The sequence below is a fragment of the Vespula vulgaris genome, chromosome 3, assembly GCF_905475345.1.
Source record: "Vespula vulgaris chromosome 3, iyVesVulg1.1, whole genome shotgun sequence".
Lineage (NCBI taxonomy): Eukaryota > Metazoa > Arthropoda > Insecta > Hymenoptera > Vespidae > Vespula > Vespula vulgaris.
Window position 1 is genome coordinate 8,870,139 of NC_066588.1, and position 19,493 is coordinate 8,889,631.

The window sequence follows — 19,493 nt, forward strand, 5'->3', positions numbered from 1 at the left end:
TCTTTTACATATGATATTTTATTTCTTATGTATTTTGGCCTAAATAATTGAGGACTAATTACGCTTTAACCATTTGTTTAAAGAAGTATAATATGGACGTATGGTTTTATCTTGTTTTCATCGGATGTACTATCATTTACTGTTTCACTGTAATATAAAAATTCCTCTCTCTAATTGAATTGTTAAAGTTCGAAATGACTTACGCAACTTATATACCAGTGACACAATAGGCGCATAGTGACGACAATATTTCCCTATTGCTTTTGTAGTTCATATTTTATCCATAACTGTCGCTGAAGTCGTATATACTACAAACGAAAGATAGTAAATAGCCTTAATCAAAACTGAATTATCGATAATGATAAATTATTTTTATCGATGCTACAGTATACTCTATAATAAAATCGCTGAAACAAAATTGATTCTATTTATGTATTAGATTCAGAATATTTTATTAAACTATTTAATATTTTATTATATTTTATGTACATGCATATTTTGATTTATTTATTTATCTACTTATTTATCTATCTATGAAAAATTATACATTTATTAAATAGCTCTATATTATTATTTATATAACTTTCCAAAATAAATTGTAAATATTTAGACATTACAAATCTTTTTTGTTCATATACATATTTTTTCCATTTTCAATATTAATTAAAAATTTTTTAATATAAAATGAAAATCTTTCCACAAAGTGAATTTGATCGAAAATAAAAAAAAAACTTTATTTCCCAGTAGGATTCGATCCTTGATCACTTAAATAATCTATTAGATTTTCTGAAGTTTTAAAAAATTTATTATAGCCACCTACCAACACGGCGGTAACTATTCGTAGAACTTTGAAACATTGAAGTCCCATAAGAACTTGAGTATTGTCAGTTAAACGAAAAATATTGCTGTTTATAGGGTAACGGAAATGGTATTTGATTCTTAAAGAAAACTAATTTTATCTTGTTATAAATATAAAATTGAAAACAACAAACGGCTGAAATTATTTGTTAAAACAGAAGAAAGTGAATGTTATATTACTACTCAACTACGAACGTTGAGATAGATTTTGTTTGCAAAACATTAACCTATATGTGTTCGTAATGCTTATAGGTTGTATCTTGTTATTACGCCATAATGAGAAAGGATGATGAAAAGATATTAAATATTTTATCATTAATTTTTATCATGGATTGAAACTTTATACTTGTATTGAATACAAATCATACGTACATGTTGCAAACTTTGTTTGTAAACAAACATATTTTTATTTTGTATATCCACGTGTTATGTATACTTTTTGGAATTGTATAGAATGGCCGAAAGAGATGGTAAAATCGAATTTGTGACAGAACCTTTTCCTATTAAACCACGAAAATTCGGACCACAGAATGTTGTTGTACGTCTTAGAAGAAGAGAAACATTTGGCTGTCCATATCCAGGAACTCATGTTCATAGTGCTAGACAATTTTATCAAAATGTATTTCCAAATTTTACAATTATGAACGTGGAAAAACCCCCATGTTTTCTCAGGAAATTCAGTCCAGATGGAAAATATTTGATTGCTTTTAGTGCAGATCAAACATCTATAGAAGTATACGAATATCGTGGAGCATCTGCTGCAGCAGATCTTTTAGCCGACATTGAAGGTGAATACATAGGACATAAAAATGATGATGTTAATATTAATATAAGATGCAATGTTTTCAGTCGATTTTTCAAGGTATTTATCTTGTAATTTTATGTGTTAAGTTTGATGTAGTTTGATCTAAACAATCTTTAAAATAATTATAGGCTAAATGGACAATTAATGTAGTTCAATGCAACCAACAATTAAATAGAGAATGTAGTTTATTTACAGATGATTGTCGTTATGTTATTGTTGGTTCTGCAGCACATATTCCTGATGAACTCAGGCCTCATTTTTATCAAGTATGTATAGAAGTATACAATGCAAATGTGTAATTATCATTACATTTGGAATGTCTCATTCGGTAAAGATTATTTTAATAATGCATTACTGTTTTTTAAGATTTATTCAAATAACGAGGCATTGACACCTAATCCAAGATCTCCACTTGAGGATTATACTCTACACTTGGTTGATATACGAGATGGAAAATTATGTCACACTAGACATTTCAAAGTTGATAAAATATATTTATCACACAATCAAGGTATTTATATAAAATAATTCTATTACAGAGGAATATTAAATAAGTAATTTACATTAAATTTTAGGTCTGTATTTATACAAAGATATTTTGGCTGTGTTATCTGTGCAACACCAAACTATACATGTATTTAAAATTCTTAATGGAATGTTTATATATATCAAATTAATAGGAAGGTAAGATTACAATGATTTAATTATATCTTTTCTTCTAAGCATAAAAAAATAGTTATTAAATAAATATCAACCATTTAAAAATAGGTTTTGTATGGGAGATGAAGCTTATTTATTTTCATTTGGTGCATGGCGTGGTGTAAATTATAGATCATTTAGGGATACCAGAATAAACAGCCTTAAACACAAATTATTAGTATTTTTATATAGGAGGGCAGAATATATAAGCGATACAACTAATGACCCATATGAATTGAGACGATTTTATCAATATTTTGATCAGGTATGTTAGATCATAATATATATCGTAATAGAACATAATCATATAATCAAGTAACATGCTTTTATTGGTATTTATATTCTAATATAATATTTCAGTTGAACGCATTGAGAATGTGGAAGATGCAATTATTAGATGCAAATCATATACTTATAAGATTTGCTAGCGAAGAAGTTGCGACTCTTCAAGCAAACGAACCAAATGCACAACCAGCTCTTCTCGTTGTATATAATATGGAGACTGCTAAAATTTTGGCGGTATATGATAATGCATCTACTCAATTACTGACCCAATTTGAAAATTTCAGTGATTTTTTTAGAAATGCTAGAATGAGTACAGATTGCCAATACATGTGTTCTCCGTCAAATAATATTTATGCACGGTATTACATTTTCTTCTACATAAAAAAAAAAGACACAAAAATTACCTTAATATTTAAAATATATTCGCTAACAATTTAATGAATGCTGTAGATTAATGCAACAGAGGTTCAAACAGACAATAGTCAGTGCCAGATATGGTGGAATTACTGAAGCAACAAAAAGGTTACTTGCACAATTACCAATTTGTGCTCAATCTTATTCAAGTTCTCCATACCTTGATCTGTCTTTGTTCTGTTATGATGATAAATGGGTATCTATGATGGAACGACCTAAAGCTTCTGGAGAACATCCAATTCGGTACATTGGTATTTAAGTTTATCTTACGTTGCTTTGATTATAATTTAACAGGCAATTTTTTATTTTTTATAGCTTTTATGCACGTGATTCTGGTCTTCTAAAATTCAAAATGTATGCAGGAATGTTTGGTCGTACAGCGCCAACTGCAGCAAGAAGATTAGTAGCGTTTATTTTTCATCCAACAGATCCATTTGCTATATCAGTCCAACGTACCAATGCTGAATACATCGTCAGTTTCCATATAAGGCATATCTGAATGATGTATAACAATATTATATCAAAAAAGTTTCTATTTTCAAGACATTGTTGCTCTGTTATAGCAAGCTACTTAAAATAATTTGATAGTATATAAAATACTTTTCTATGCAAGAACAAAAATATCATATCTATATTGATATATGGCAAGATATAAATGTAAATAGAAAATTCTTTATACCTAGATTTTTTGTACAAATAATACGGACTCAATATTTAATATTATCGTTATTTAAAGAGTCACGATTGTCTCTTTTATTGTACATAAACAGGATGATGTAAAATAATTCTTGCCATAATATTTTATTCGGAAGATTATAAAAACATTTCTAACATTATTATAAAATACAAAATATCGATAACGAGGAATGAGTTATAAAAAAAAGAAATTAATTCTTTTAACAATAAACTTTTGAAGAATTTTAGCTTTATACAAATTGTATTCTTATTAACGTTTATAATGTAATTTGCTTCATTGTCCAATAATTTCTCGATATAAGGATAAGTTTACATTATACGAATGTAAATTAAAAAAAAAAAAATATATTTGTAAAATAATTTATAATTAATGATGTGACGGATAATTTGTAAAAATCATATTTTATGTATTAAATATATTTAAAAATCAACTCTTGAAGAAGAAAAAGGAAGAAAGATAGGGAGTTATATAAAAACAAAGTAAAAAAAGAAATGTTAGATTGATTTGATATTCAACTGATGATCGAGCCATAATTGGCCACGAAAATCTTACATTCCTTTCGACCGCCATTGTTATAACAACCTGTAGCTCCTTCGAGTTCCTTGCAGCACCACCTATAACCCACGCCAAAGAACTACAAGCTACGTGTCGTAGTCATAAAAAAAAAGGATGTAACGTGAGCCACGGCCGTGCAATGGTGTTTGGATATTATTCATATTATATTTCATAGTATAATCGGCAGTATTGGTAAGAAAAGACAAAGAAAGGGAAAAAAAGAAACTTATCTTCGAGTACGACATTAGGACAAGATAACCTGGTTCTAGCGTCCATGTATATTCGAAAACGTAAGTAAAGCGTGTACATCTTTCTACTTGTTCAAACCTGCAAGCTTCTTCTTTGCATCTTTTTTCTTTAATGTTCTAATATATATTTATATTTCGTTATATGAAAATGATACTTTCTAAATTTTACTGTTATAAAGATGACGTCGTTTGACGTATAAAATCATCCATTATAGTTATCAATGAAAGCGTCCTAATTAGCACGCTTGGTCAATGCTGCGTTCTTATGTGAGAATGCAGACCTTATTTTACAAAGATGTTGCATCCTTCGTGTAGTTTTATTACACTCGATCCTAGACTTATTTATATTCTAAGGAAAATTATATTATTGTATTATTTTCAACAAGAAACTTAAGACCATGACAAATTATCGTCAATATCCTTTGTTTATTTATTATGTTTTTTTTTTTTTTTTTACAGATATCCTGCTGGAATACAATTTGAAACATACTCTTAAAGAACAGTTATGATAAAAAGTTAACATTGTTTATTAGAATTTAATTACTTAGTTTATTGAAGTTTAGTATTATGTTTATCTTCCAGTTATTAATTATTATTTTTATTAACTGATCATTCAAAACTTGATATAATACAAAGATAAAAAAAGCTTTCTTAAAAACGTGTATACGTGCATGTTTTATACTTTTGCTAAAAAAAGACGGATAAGATTATGTTCAATAATCAAATGACAAGTACAACGGAAAACGAAAATGATTGTACAGAAGAACATAATTTGAGTAATGAAAGAAAAGAACAAAAATTCATTGTAGATGTGAGTCCATCAAATGATAATAGATATTTTGTTAAGAGAGCATATACATCACCAAGAATACTTAGTAAATCAGTACCACGAAGAAATAGAAATTTCATTCGTTATAAAATAAATAGATCATTAAGTTTTGATAATACTAAAAATGATCGTTTGTTTAAATCTCCTAATTCTAGTTCTGGAAATAGTTCTTTTGATAATGATAAATATTTAACAAGATCGGCTAAGATAATGAGAGCACTAAATTTTAATTGTAGCCCTTTCTACAATCAAAGAAAGAAAATAAAAAAGACATTAAATTTTAACTTAACTCCAAGTCCAAAGAAATTTTCCAATCTCAGAATTTCACGAGATAATATAAATTTCAATTTGACTTCATCTTCGCCTAAAATTAATAAAACTTTGAATTTTGACACAAGTCCAAGTGATTCTAGTACCAGTAGTATATTACTTACATCATTTGATTCTATGGACGAAAATCAAAATCAAACTCCTTCTCAGCGAAATACAAAGACTAAAAAGTTATTGAATTATATTACACCCAAGAAAAGGATGTATGTTTCATCTCCAGATATGGATATATCTTCTCCATCTTTACGTCTTAGTCTTAAAGAAAAAATTGATGATATTGTACAAATGAGTAGTTCGCCTATTCCACATTCTTTCAATAAAGATAGAAAAGCATTAAATTTTAATACTCGCTGCAATATCAGCACACCAAGAAATTTGTATGCTGATTTTTCTAACGACGATGATGAAAGGCCACGTACACCTGAAAATACAATTTCCATTGTTCCTGAAAGTATGAGTGCCATAAAGAAGAGTCATAAAAAGGTAAGAATATTTTTTTGTTTTAATGAATTTGTATTTTTACTAACATACTATACAAGTATTTTTATATTCCTTCTTACATAGGAAAGATCTTTACGACAAACAGATAATTTATCTACAAAGCATGCAAACGTATTACAAAAATTAACAGATCCTTTCATGGTTGAACAATTTGATGACTTACAAACAGAAAAAAGACCTTTAACTCCACCAATGGCTGAAAAAAGTATTGTGTCTGTCTGTGATACAAATTCTATTAAGCAATCTCATAAAAAAGATAAAAGTAAGAAAAAAATATCAATGTTTCATTCAGGTGATGAACTTTCTGACTCAGGATCTATTTTTGATTATTCCATAGAATCCATAGAACAAGGAAATATACATGAAGAAAATAATCTACACGATACTGATTTTAATCTTAATAAAAATGAAGATAATGTAGATTGTGACTCAAATAGTAACAATGTATCAGTAAATAGTATTGGTTGTTGCGAATTGATAAATAGTTCAAATGAAACTGTAAACGATCAGATTATGGATAATGTCAGTAATATGGATGCAAAATCTAGTTCTTGCCTTGAAGAACAAACATGTAACATAATTTCCCAGAATCCTCTACCAAGTACTAGTAATGCCAATGAGAAAAGCAGATCGGTAACACCAAATGCACTTGAAACAAATTCTATATCTTCGGTAAAAGTAATCACTCCAGAAAATCATATAAATTTTTTACAACATATTCAAACTGAATCAATTAAAAAATCTCATAAGAAGATTAAAGATGAAAATAGGAAGAAGCTTTTTTTACCTAGAAGTCTTGAAAATAAACTTAAAGAAGAAAAATTGGATACTACTAAAAATAAGCATTCAGAAGTATCAAAAGATGATCAAAACGATAATAATATTCTAATAAGTGAGAACTGTATCGATACAGAAATTAATGTTCGTGCAAGTACACCTGAAAACGTTAATTCTAGCAGGTTGTTATTGTCAAACTTTAGTTCAGTTAAGAAATCACATAAAAAAGACAAGCATAATAAAATTGTTTCAGAATTTATGCGACGTCAAAAATTGTTAAGTAAAGATGCAGATTATAACAATGTGCAACGTGAAATGCACAATGACGTCAATAAGAAAGATCAACGAAAAATAAAAAACAAGTCTATTAACAGTGATGGTACTATGTCTAATTTACATTTAGATAATATCAAATTTAACAATAAACTGTCTCCGAGTAAAAGAAAAATATTGTCCAATTTATCAGATGATGATTTATTACATTTATTGTGCAATTCTAAATCAACACAAAGTGAAGATGGAAGTACAGAGGAATTCAAAATTTGTACACCGATAAAGAAAAGAAAACCATTATTAAAAACTGGTTTGAAATCTGATTGTTTACATGATGTACAGTCAGATAAAAATGATTCATTTGAAGAAGAGATAATGAATATTGATGCATCTCGATGTATAACGCCAACTCTAAGACATCTTGGTTGTACAGTATTACCAGCGCATAATACTGATCTATTGAAAACAAATAATGATGGTAAGATTGCGAATAATGAAAAAAGTAATTCAGTGGAGGAACAACAGCAGCCTGATACTCAAGATCAAAATGGAAGATCAACGCCCAAAAATATGTCTACAATAGAATTACTTCCTAACATTAATTCCATAAAAAAATCTCATAAAAAGGATAAACGTGGAAATGGATTGCATAGAAGCCTTATTTTAGAACAAGAAAAATTACTTTTAAAGAAAAATGATTACGAATTTTTACAGGTCATAGATCATAGAACTTCAACAATAGTTTCTAAACCAAATGATAATAAATCAAGTTTAGCTGATAATACTTCAACAAACATATTGAGCAATGGTAGTAATAATAGTGGGGAAAGTTCTAGAATTACAATTTATAAAAATCCCCAAAGTTACAATCAAAATATTAATGTTAAAGATAGAAAAAATATCCTAACAAATGATACTACCTCATCTAATAAGACTCCGCCTAACTGTTTAATGGTAAAAAATTATATTAGACTGTTGCAAACGACTTCAATAAAAAAATCTCATAAAAAAGAACGAGATCGCAAAAAACATAAAATAATAAACAATGACCTAGAATTATCAGATGAAGGATCTATATTTGGAGAAAATGAAAAAGTTGATTCCTTAGAAGATTTACATATTGAAATTAATAGCAATGAGACTGATATAGATAGATCTGATTATGTATAAATTATAAATGGAGATATAATTAAAAAAAAACAGAGAAAACAAACAAGGTATTTATTGTTAATACGTTAATACGTTCATACGTTAATTAATACATTAACTAGAATATTTACTAATTCATATCTTTTTTAGATTTAATTAATTGCAACCGAAGAGTCCACATTTTTTTTAGTGGCAATATTCTAAGGATGGATCTATATTCATTCATGTAAGGCATTTTTATTTTCAGTATTTCCAGTAAAACATACAGTACAGCCTTTTGTTGGCATTAATGTATTTGCTCTCTTATTTTTTTATAAACATAATTTAATGTTAACAGTATTCTTATAAGAAAAATCGCTGATTTAAAGCTGAATGCACCAACAAATGAGAAGAATCTTTGTTAAAAACGAATCTATGATACAATACAATTTTCATATTAATTTTTTATACATTATTGTTAACAGTATTCGTAAATGTAAATTCTATAAAAGTAATCCTATTCTAACAGTGATATATTAACCAAATTATTACTTTAAAAACTAACATCAATGATGAAATAATTGAGGATGTTTAAATTAGGCCAATTATTTCTTGTAATACCTTAATAACATTAAGTAATTATCTTAAGACATTAATCAATACGAAAGTTATTCCAAAAGGTGTTGGTTAATGTTTATTAAAACTACATTTAGTGTAGAATGATTGATCATCATCTTGGGCCAATTTTTCTGCACTTTAGTTATGATAGATTATAAAAGAAGAAGTAACAACTAACTTTATGATGTAAAGTGATATCATTATTGGCTTTCTCATTACAACACATTATAAAGGAAAATACATATAAGTTGTGAGATGATAATGATAATAATAAGACTAACACAGCTTTATGCTGAATGTTTAAAAATTGCTAATTAGTATTACCAAGGATGATGGTGTCAAGATATATTGAAAAAGTTACACGGCAATATAATCGAAATCGTTTCATATAAGAAGTTTAGTTTATATTTGATATATGTTTGTTACAAAATAGTAACACATTGTTAAGTTAACTTCCACGTATCATTACCTAAAGCCTGTTACATTTGGTAGATAATTTATAAATACTATGTTTTTATTTTATGTCGTTTATTTAGTATTTTTACATAAACTAGTTATTTTTTTACGTATGATTGGACTACGAATCAAGGTGCATTTTGACTTATCATATATTACTTACGTAATACACTTGCATTAAAATATCAGGCATATGTACATATCTGTTTCTATGTTGGGAATTCCACTTTTAAAATATTGAAGATATGTAAATCCTAGTATAAATGTGATATGTATATAATGCTTAACTTTAGTAAGTATCGTTTAGATCTAAGAATTACATCTCAAATATAACTATGTTCCTTATTAAACTCTCTTTCTTTTTCTCTCTCTTTAAAAAGTTTTACAGAAAACATTAAAATGCTATAATAAATAAAAATGTTTAAGTTTCATCAATATAAAATACAGTATTTACGTTTGATGATCGGTTGCACAAAAGAAATTAAATTTTCTTGTATTACTATAAGTTAAAAGGTTAAAACTATTATCCACGCGAAAGCTTGTACCATAGCTTGTGATATTGTTTACCATTACATCTTAATCTAGTATATTCAGTATGTATATTCTGCATGTTTGTAACGAAGTATTTTGTATATTTATATAAAAAAAAAAAGAAAAAAAAAATAAAATAACATAAAGGCAATATTTATTAAGAATTTAAATTAAATTAAATCAATTAATAAGAGAAGTATTGGAAGATAAGAACATAAAATTTATTACATAGATTAATTTATATTATTTTATGAACAATTTTAAATATTTCTGCATATTCACAAGAAACTTTTGAATCGCAGCTATAATTCGCGCGTAAAGAATCGTAAAAACTAATATGGCGAATTACGTTCATTGGATCAGTAGTGATTACTGATTGGTTACTTTATGCACGCTTGCTATTGGTTCTAAATAATAGATGTAAAAAGATTTATCCAGTGTTGAGTTTGTTGTTGATCAAATATCATGTGCACACTCTATATTAACATTATATGATTCATGATTGAAAAAATAGGTAAAAATGTGGACGTACGTACGAAGTTATTTTCACAACATGGTTGTGTAGTAAGAGTTATTGGTACTCATTAAATAAAAAAAGTTTTGAATGATATTAAACAGATAATATAAGGAAACATCCAAGAGATCGTTCGTTGTTATATTTTTTAGAATTAAATCATCATGGGAAAGTTAAATGTTACGATGTTACGTTATTTGACGCGGGAAGATTTCCGTGTATTGACGGCTGTAAGTATAAAAAAAAGAAAAAAACAAACAGTATAGTATAAAACACGTGTATATGAATAATCATGGAATTTTCAGATTGAGATGGGTATGAAAAATCATGAACTCGTACCAGCTTCACTTGCTGCACAGATAGCAAATTTGCGTTATGGTGGTGTTCATAAATTGTTAAAGGAATTGTGTAAACATCGATTACTCAGTTATGAAAGAGGAAAACATTGTATGTTATATATGAAGATTTATTTTTAAATAGTATTGTTTTATTATATATATATAATAAATTATAAATAATATATTATTTTAGATGATGGTTATCGTTTAACAAATGCTGGTTATGATTATTTAGCCTTAAAAGTGTTGGCACAAAGAGGTATTGTTGGTTCTTTTGGCAACCAGATAGGTGTTGGAAAAGAATCAAACATTTATGTAGTTGCAGACGAAGAAGGAAATCCAGTCTGCTTAAAGTTACATAGATTAGGTAGAACATGCTTCCGAAATATCAAAGGAAAAAGAGATTACCATCAGCACAGAAAATCTGCATCCTGGTTGTATCTATCTCGAATATCAGCAACAAGAGAGTTTGCTTATATGAAAGCACTTACGGATAGAGGATTTCCAGTACCAAAACCAATTGATTTTAATCGACATTGTGTTGTTATGGAGCTGGTTGAAGGTGGACCTTTGTAAGTTTTTACACTAAGAATTGAATTTATTATTTGTATTTAATTTTATTATAACACATTAAATTTCAATATATAGATGTGGTGTTTATGAAGTAAATGATGTGGAAGCATTGTACGATGAATTGATGAATTTAATTGTCACACTTGGAAATTATGGTGTTATTCATGGTGATTTTAATGAATTTAATGTTATGATAACAAATGATGGTAAACCAATCATTATTGATTTTCCACAAATGATTTCCACCGAACATGTAAATGCGGAGCTTTATTTTGAAAGGGATGTCAATTGTATTCGTGATTTCTTTAAAAGAAGATTTGGATATGAAAGTGAGCTCTATCCTACCTTCAAAGATATTTTGTAAGTTAAATAAATTTTTATTTTAAACATACATTTTATATTATGTTATTAACAGCAATGTTCAACCTATTTTTAGACGAGAAGATTGTGTTGATATAGAAATTAAAGCTAGTGGTCTTACAAAACAAATGGAGAAAGATTTATTAATAGAAATGGGTTTTGATAAGGATGAAAATGACGAAACATATGATGATGATGATGATGATGATGATGATGATGATGATAATAATGTTCAAGAATCAAATATCGAAAATGAAATAGATAATTTACGATCACAAGTGGAACAATTGATGCAAGAAGACGTACCTTTATTAAGATATAAACAAAAAGATGAAAATGTTGAATCTCTAAAAGAAGAAATTGATACAAGTATCGAAATTAGACGGGTCAAAATAAATGACAATAAAGATAATGATAATACAGATCAAAAAAATAAATTAATAGAAAATAAACCTGATATACCATGCGAAATTGAAACTGTGGCTATAAATACTGTTTCTTCTTCAAATTGTACTGACACATTAGAGACTGATTCTATTGATGGCAATGAATTTAGTGATATAAGGAGTATCAGAAGTATTTCTACAGCTGCTACTATATCACCGGATGTAATAAAAAAAAGAACAAAGCAATCTTTAGAAAAAAGAGAAAAGAAGGGCCTTTCTAGAAAGATTCTAGTGAAAGGTGAAGCTAGTGCAGTAACTAGAGTTAGAAGGGAAAATAGAGATACTATTAAACAATCTACTACAGGTATATGGGGCTGGGAATAAGATTGTTATTTATTTTTAAATTATTATAATAATAAAAAATGTATTTTTACTGTACAAAAGTGTATATAGATATATATATACACTTGTAATGCATTAGATAATACTGGATATATAAATTGGATTTATATGATTTACATATGCCATTGTAAATACACTATATACTTTGTAATTTATTTTTTGTGTAATTCATTATGAATGAAATTATTTCCAATTTAATACCTATTAGATTTCATTTTGTATTAATCTTTATATACAGTAATCTCTACTCAAGACGACAATAGATACCATTTATGTTGTAATGTGATCAATTATTTTTTCTTTAATATAATGAAAATATTGTTAAGCAAGCTATTTATGTTTAGTTTCTTTTTTATTCAAATATAATTAATATTTATATATTTTTGAATTTGTAATTCAGAACTGACTTATCTACAGTAGACAATATTGCTAGCAAACAACAGATGGCGCTGCGATAATTTTCTTTATAGAAAACTTATAATGTATAAAACATTTATTTTATCAATTTGAAATCTTGCAAAAACGGTTAAGTTTCACTTAACTTAAATATTAATTTGAAAAGTAGATATGCATCTGATAAAAAAGCTACATGAATTGTTACGAGCTTTTAAGTATTTATGATTTCATTTATAATTTTATATTTTATTTATAATTTCTATTGATAAATGATCACAAATTCTATAAGGAAAAAAATATATATATATATTTAGATTTATGATAGTAGAAAAGAAATAATAAACTTTTCTTATGGAAGGAATATAGGAAAATTGTTGAAATGTAATTAAAAAGATTCAATGAGGATTTTAAACGACTAAGTTATTAGAAACCACTCAGACATTGTATTGTTGTATTGATGTATACGTATTTGTTGAATGTACGAAGCATAATATGTGTGAATACATTAGTTACAAGATACTTTATACAATAAGGTCTTACAGCGATGCTGCGAGCCAGTTTCAAGACAGAAACAATTGAAACATTGTTTGTGCTTTAAAAAAAACTATAGTTTTCTTTTTCACTAATATACAATAAAATAGTGCAATTTATCCTTGTCTTCAAATATATACTGACAATTCAAACAATGATGAAAGTATTAAATATCTAATAAAAGTAAGAATAAATATATATGTTATATCAGTCGTTTATAAAACGGTGAGTTAATGATTATTTTCTTTTTAGGAAAAAATGCATGATAATCGTATAATTGTATGTCATAAATTTTTATAAGTACGTTAATTCGTTTGGTGGGTTATTCGAGAGAATATTACGAAAGAGAAAACAACATTGGGCACATCTTTTTTACATTAATAACGAGTTCGTGTAACACTTGTTTCAATTGAAAAGTAAAATATTGATATCAATTCGATCCTTTGAACCATCTCATAAGGCCCCGAAGTTACTATATGTTGTTAACGGGATATAACATCTTATTTAATTAAGCACTTGGCATCAATCTTGTTGTTTCCTTCAATGTCATTAATATATGCAACATTACTTCTTTATTTGTTAATCAATTGGATTTATAAAATTTATTGAAATTCTATGGAATCATTGAATTTATTGAGTTGACAATAAAACAAAACTGAGCCATGACAATGTGATCGATAAAGGATAACAATATAGATAATAGTTGCAACATAATTAAAAATAAACATATTAAAAAAGAAATTTCTATATTCTACAATGTAGTACTGTAATCTAGAAATCACTGTCCAAAATGCATATATTGTATGAAGCTGAGATCTACAGAAATTTCGCAGGAAACTAAAGTACTCTACTTTATTTCTATTGTTTATTCTATTTATATTTTTTAATATATTCTATATATATAATATATATATAATATATATAATATATATACATATATATATATATATATATATTATAACCACTTAAAGTGCATACTTTCTGAAATATTGCAGTAGCAGCATTCATTTTTAAATTCACAGGTAGTAGAATACATTTAGTTTACAGCGAATATGTTTGCAGAGATTATAATTAGTAATATAGTAATATGTTATATATATATATATATATATATATATATATATATATATATATATATATACACACACACACATATATATATATAATTTATAATTATCTATGGCAAGGGTTGGCCCGTTATGAGACATGTACGATATATTCCATAATCGTTTTCATGAAGTATGTAAAACCTTGCAGAATTAAAAAAAAAAATAATTCTATATTTCTAAATAGAACTCAAAAGTAATATACTTCAAAATATGTTCAACTACACGTGCATGCTGACTTTATTTTACCATATAATTTATATCTTGCATTAATATTATATATTAATTATACAAGTTATATAAGAAAACATCAGCTAAACGATATTTTGTTAGCAGAAAATATATATTATTGCTTATTTACTAAGATTAAACATACTTCAGAATAAAAGTAAATATATACACATAAAATGTGTACACATTGCAATTGTATTACAATCAAAGTTAGAGCTGATTAATGCTATCATTTTATACACAATGGAAAAACTATAGAAATACAAAATTTATCTTTGCATAAGTTGACAGCAATAATGAGACATGACAATTTTATATTTCTATCAGTTTGCTGTCAATATGTGCAATATAAACATAATATTGCAAAGTACATGTCACCATTAACAGCATGAAAAGGTTACACTGTTTGATCAGGTTTTCTATCATAGATTACAACATGTTACTTGACACAAAAAAGTGTAACAGTAGTTATGTGTATACTATTTTTTAAAAGTAGCAATGATAGCAGTAACAATAGTAATACTGGTAAATCATATGGCGTGGTAAGCAAATTTTATCCCGCCTAAATATGTAGTATATATGTTTTTGCCTACCTAAGACGTATACTAAAATTTATTATTCGAAATCTACAACTTTATATTAATTTATAATACCAAACATTTTCATACACATGTTCATTATCTATAACCAAATAAAGAAGACTTTTTATGCTGTTGATACTGTCAGAAGAATATGCTTTTTACTTTTATATCATTTTTATTCTTGACTGACGATTTTTGATTATTTAACGGACAATGACTTTCTTTATAATCTTATTTATATAATGGTTTACATTTTACTAAAACGCTTCATACAAGTTCTAGTTTTATAACTGTACGATAGCTGTTACTCATTAATCTTTGAATAGATGTGCCAAAAAGAATTTTATTTTTTTTATATTTTATTTTATCAAGAGTGCAATTATCAGAAATTCGTTTTGTATATGTCATTCTGCCACTACTTGGCAAACACCATAGGAATAATTTAATGCATAAGTTTCTTTGCACTATGAACATGCAGTAAGAGAAACTTTTTATGATGTCTATGTATTTAGTTTTGAAGCAACTAATCACACTTAGAAACTATATATTTTCGTATTATCGGAGGTTTATGTATATATTTTATAGATGAATGAAAAATGCAAGAAGATACGTGTTGATAGAAATTTAGTAAGAAACAAAAAGTTCCTTACATATTTAATAAATAATATGCGGCACAAAAAGCAATTAAAATGAGGGTATGCACAAATGTAAAATGTCAAACAAGGTCATTGACAGATCATTGTAGGAATAAATGGGCTAAAGCCGAGTTTACAATAGCCAGCTCACTTGGTTGAAGCTTATTTTTAAATAATGCAATCATAAGAAAATTAATTTTGTCAAAAAATATTTTAATTTTTATATAAAGCAATACGTAAATGTTGCTTATGTAGGAACGTATAATTGTCAATTAATATTTTGAAAATGCATGGTTAACTCGTCTCCATAAAACATGTTATTATATATTCGTTAGCTGCGAGTCAAAAAATTTCGTCATTTGCTAGATTAAGTTTATATCATATACTATGATAAATCTTTTTTCTTATAAGTCTTTTCTAATCATTAATCACTTTACCTGCAATAGAATATTTTTCACTAACTGTACAACCACATATCCAAATAATGGATACAAGTATTTTTTTCATGGCCATTGTACGCTCGATCAAAAAAATATCATAATCTGTATCCATATACCAAGTATTGGATTTCAACAATTTCGCAGATATTTGTTTATAAGTACATACATAATATTATTCGAGCATAAACTTATTTTGTACTACATATTTGTTCATTTTCCATAACATGTGATACAGTGTCAAGAAAAAGAATATACCATCTCAAATATTTTTAAAAATATAATAATATCAATTAGAGAGAGAGACGTCACCGGGCTATTTGTTAAAATCCAATACTTCCAATACGTATCACGCGTATTACTACATAAGCGAGATGGGAGAAATCTAAGTCGAAGGCTTAATTAGAAATCAGATGCCTCCAAGGGGGTGGGTCAGGTGGTGGAGGCAGAGGGACTGGTTACGGACGGCAATGACCTCGTTTTCTACCGCCTTCGTTGCCTTCCTCATCTTCGCCTCCTCTTCGCACTTCAGTATAACGTTCACCTTTTACACTTACGATTTTATTGTCGAGATAGCGCACTAACTTCTTTGGTTCTGTTTTAGGCGCAACCGGACGATGCTCGCGAGAGTCATCATCCCTATCGACGTAACTATACCGGGCGATGATACGTGACTTCAATTCCTCGTCATTTACCCTAGCTTTATTCCGACCATTGGGCTAGTATACATAAATGTACCCTTCTTTATTTTTCGTGTAAACGTATTAAATAATATGTATTCGCAGTTAGATTATTAAAAATATTGAAAATACAAATATACGAATGTATTTACGGAAAATACATACCGTTAAAAATGTGAGATTACTAACAATACTTTGACCAGCTTCTTGACGATGCAAAGCTAATTGTGCTGCTTTGGCTATATCACCTCCGGCAACTGCCAAACAATGTCGAGCTTCAGCCGGGCTTGCTGCTGGAAACATTTCTTGTAGAAGTGCGACTTGGTGCCAAGATGATTCCTAAAAAAGTAAGAAATTTCGATAAAATTATAAATATAAATGTATCTATATATCATTTTAATTAAATTATATATAAATGTACCTCAGAAAAATATTCTCCACTAGAATCACTGCCTGCATCGCTTGTTTCTGAGAGATGATGAACTCGCATTCTCTGAGTACCAGGTGGTAAAAGAGCTGCCAAGCTAATATGACTCAATGGATCATGAGGTTGGCAGTTTTCATTTTCCTTACTTCCCTGGCGTAGTTTACTTTCAACATCGAGTAACCATTTTGATACAGCTTCTTTTTCGATCGTTGAAAATTCAGGAAGACAAGCAGAAACCATTTCGCATAGACCATCTACATCTAACTCTTCCTCCATAGCATTTTCTTCTACCATGCTTACTACATAGCTGAGTACAATATCATCGATTAAACTAAAAAAAGACAATATCCAAAGTCAAGATATATATTTTGCAAATATATAAGTAATAGATATTAATTAACTACAATATCGAGTTACCTTAGCTGTGCAGTAGGTACTTGTTTCCTTACAAAGCTAAATAAAGCTTTTTTTACTAACTCTTCTTTCTCATCCATTATGCGGCTCATTCTGTATATATAAAGAGATTGTTACACATAATAGCGTACATCGAGTTTTTATCGTGAACTAAACAAAATAATTTTTTACCTCGATACAATTATATGGTGGATGTCAAAATCTCAAATAAAAAAAGGAAGCAGGATATTTTCTTAATCCCAACTGAATAGTTGATCAAACGATCTTTGCGAGATATTTTTTTTTTTTTTTATTCAAAAGAAAAATAAATTTACGTAGACGCGACTACTTTTATTTTCTAAAGAATCACAAAGAAAATAATGAACGATGATTTTAGATTAAAAAGAAAAAAGAAAACGGAAAACAAAAATTAAGAAAGTAGGTCGTAGTAAAAAGGAAGAGACGAAAAAGCAGAAAATATTCGGGTTACGTGTAACATAGTAAAAGAACTACTATTATAAATGACACGAGTTGCACTTTTCAAACATATACAAAAGCAGGAAAGGTCATCGTATTATCGCTTTCTTCACGAATCATCGTGATTTTTATAAAATATATATGTCATGTATGTACATATATACATACATACATGTATATATGTATATACATACATGACGTATACCTTCAAATATTATCATCGTCTGTCATTGATCTGATGTTAGGTTAAGAGAAACAAAAATTAACGAGCGCGTCCACATTGAATTAAGTGTACGCTATTTGGGTAGAATTCCTTTTTGTTTCTCTGTATGTGTAGACGAGGAAGGAAGAAACTTTTTAATTAAACGATTAAGAAGATTAGCGTTTGAAAGATCCACAACAACAACGATGGTGATTAACGTTGACGATAATTAAGGGGGAAAAAAAGAAAAGACAACGAAGCGACAGGTCCATGGTAAAAGCGCCGGTGTCACATCACGGTTGAAGCTTTTTGACTTTGGCGAAGGCGTGAAAAAAGCCTTTCGTTCGACGCCGAGGTCCTTTCATCCCATTATAAAGGACGCTCGAGTCGAGTACGAACCTGATTTATGTTTGTCTCGTTCGTTCGATCTGTCGTATTCTTCGGGACGCGATGTGAACCACAAAGGCTCGATAAAAATTTCGTATACAAACAAGATTCCTTGGATTTGACAGTTTGACGTAAGAAGGGATAGAGGGAGGTATAGTTGCGTTCCGTGATGGTCGACGCGCTGCGCACTAAGATTTAAAGAAAAGCGGGGGTAACTTAGTACTCGTTTAGTTTCGTTTCACTTCTCTCTATCTCTTCTTTCTCTTTCTCTTTCCGCTTCTCTGCTTCGTTTCTCCGTGTGTGTTACGAGTAGAGAAGGGCGACCTCACCGTTGAGGTCGCGAAATATTCACTATTTTTATGGTATAAGTGGTTATACCTCATTCGGATCAGCCATACGCCATCTTGTAATGTATTTTGCGTACGATATAAGT

At 28.2% G+C, this 19,493-nt stretch overlaps 4 protein-coding genes across 9 annotated transcripts; 3 read left to right on the top strand and 1 right to left on the bottom strand.

Moving 5' to 3' along the window:
• The first annotated feature begins 840 nt into the window (after window positions 1–840).
• On the top strand, window positions 841–4,250 carry LOC127062641 (DET1 homolog). The gene is made up of 8 exons (XM_050991232.1): window positions 841–1,720; window positions 1,792–1,929; window positions 2,030–2,174; window positions 2,239–2,347; window positions 2,432–2,627; window positions 2,723–3,006; window positions 3,098–3,304; window positions 3,377–4,250. The coding sequence occupies exons 1-8, from the start codon at window positions 1,313–1,315 to the stop codon at window positions 3,558–3,560; spliced, it is 1,671 nt and encodes a 556-aa protein (XP_050847189.1). The 5' UTR covers window positions 841–1,312; the 3' UTR covers window positions 3,561–4,250.
• Window positions 4,251–4,340: 90 nt separating this feature from the next.
• LOC127062639 (probable cyclin-dependent serine/threonine-protein kinase DDB_G0292550) lies at window positions 4,341–10,155 on the top strand. 3 transcript variants are annotated; one of them, XR_007781175.1, is made up of 5 exons: window positions 4,341–4,603; window positions 5,021–6,203; window positions 6,285–8,488; window positions 8,571–8,646; window positions 8,758–10,155. XR_007781175.1 is itself a non-coding variant. In XM_050991228.1 (5 exons), the coding sequence occupies exons 2-4, from the start codon at window positions 5,271–5,273 to the stop codon at window positions 8,439–8,441; spliced, it is 3,015 nt and encodes a 1,004-aa protein (XP_050847185.1). In that variant the 5' UTR covers window positions 4,341–4,603; window positions 5,021–5,270; the 3' UTR covers window positions 8,442–8,488; window positions 8,571–10,155. The 3 variants fall into 3 exon arrangements, 2 of the variants coding, with proteins under 2 accessions (XP_050847185.1, XP_050847184.1); XM_050991228.1 differs by having other exon boundaries at window positions 6,285–6,483; window positions 6,559–8,488; window positions 8,571–10,155; XM_050991227.1 differs by having other exon boundaries at window positions 8,571–10,155.
• Window positions 10,156–10,491: 336 nt separating this feature from the next.
• LOC127062642 (uncharacterized) lies at window positions 10,492–12,732 on the top strand. The gene is made up of 5 exons (XM_050991233.1): window positions 10,492–10,748; window positions 10,824–10,965; window positions 11,050–11,428; window positions 11,505–11,789; window positions 11,866–12,732. Exons 1-5 carry the CDS (start codon window positions 10,683–10,685, stop codon window positions 12,557–12,559), a joined length of 1,566 nt encoding a protein of 521 aa, XP_050847190.1. The 5' UTR covers window positions 10,492–10,682; the 3' UTR covers window positions 12,560–12,732.
• A 640-nt stretch (window positions 12,733–13,372) lies between these two features.
• Window positions 13,373–19,385, bottom strand: LOC127062645 (CUE domain-containing protein 2). Of its 4 annotated transcripts, none has more exons than XM_050991239.1 (5): window positions 19,073–19,385; window positions 18,019–18,108; window positions 17,596–17,932; window positions 17,340–17,513; window positions 13,373–17,213 (listed from the first exon to the last, which is right to left on the bottom strand). In XM_050991239.1, the coding sequence occupies exons 2-5, from the start codon at window positions 18,105–18,107 to the stop codon at window positions 16,953–16,955; spliced, it is 861 nt and encodes a 286-aa protein (XP_050847196.1). In that variant the 5' UTR covers window position 18,108; window positions 19,073–19,385; the 3' UTR covers window positions 13,373–16,952. The 4 variants fall into 4 exon arrangements, with proteins under 4 accessions (XP_050847196.1, XP_050847198.1, XP_050847199.1 ...); XM_050991241.1 differs by having other exon boundaries at window positions 19,284–19,348; XM_050991242.1 differs by lacking the exon at window positions 19,073–19,385 and adding an exon at window positions 18,677–19,066.
• Between the last annotated feature and the right edge of the window lie 108 nt (window positions 19,386–19,493).

Coding starts and splice junctions, on each gene's coding strand:
- LOC127062641 (XM_050991232.1), top strand. CDS start 1,313: ATGGCCGAAAGAGATGGTAAAATCGAATTTGTGACAGAACCTTTTCCT. Junction 1,721..1,791: donor TTTTCAGTCGATTTTTCAAG/GTATTTATCTTG, acceptor AAATAATTATAG/GCTAAATGGACAATTAATGT. Junction 2,628..2,722: donor TTTATCAATATTTTGATCAG/GTATGTTAGATC, acceptor ATAATATTTCAG/TTGAACGCATTGAGAATGTG.
- LOC127062639 (XM_050991227.1), top strand. CDS start 5,271: ATGTTCAATAATCAAATGACAAGTACAACGGAAAACGAAAATGATTGT. Junction 6,204..6,284: donor TAAAGAAGAGTCATAAAAAG/GTAAGAATATTT, acceptor CTTCTTACATAG/GAAAGATCTTTACGACAAAC.
- LOC127062642 (XM_050991233.1), top strand. CDS start 10,683: ATGGGAAAGTTAAATGTTACGATGTTACGTTATTTGACGCGGGAAGAT. Junction 10,966..11,049: donor TTATGAAAGAGGAAAACATT/GTATGTTATATA, acceptor ATATTATTTTAG/ATGATGGTTATCGTTTAACA. Junction 11,790..11,865: donor CCTACCTTCAAAGATATTTT/GTAAGTTAAATA, acceptor ACCTATTTTTAG/ACGAGAAGATTGTGTTGATA.
- LOC127062645 (XM_050991239.1), bottom strand. CDS start 18,107: ATGAGCCGCATAATGGATGAGAAAGAAGAGTTAGTAAAAAAAGCTTTA. Junction 17,933..18,018: donor GTACCTACTGCACAGCTAAG/GTAACTCGATAT, acceptor GTCTTTTTTTAG/TTTAATCGATGATATTGTAC. Junction 17,214..17,339: donor GTAATCTCACATTTTTAACG/GTATGTATTTTC, acceptor TATGTATACTAG/CCCAATGGTCGGAATAAAGC.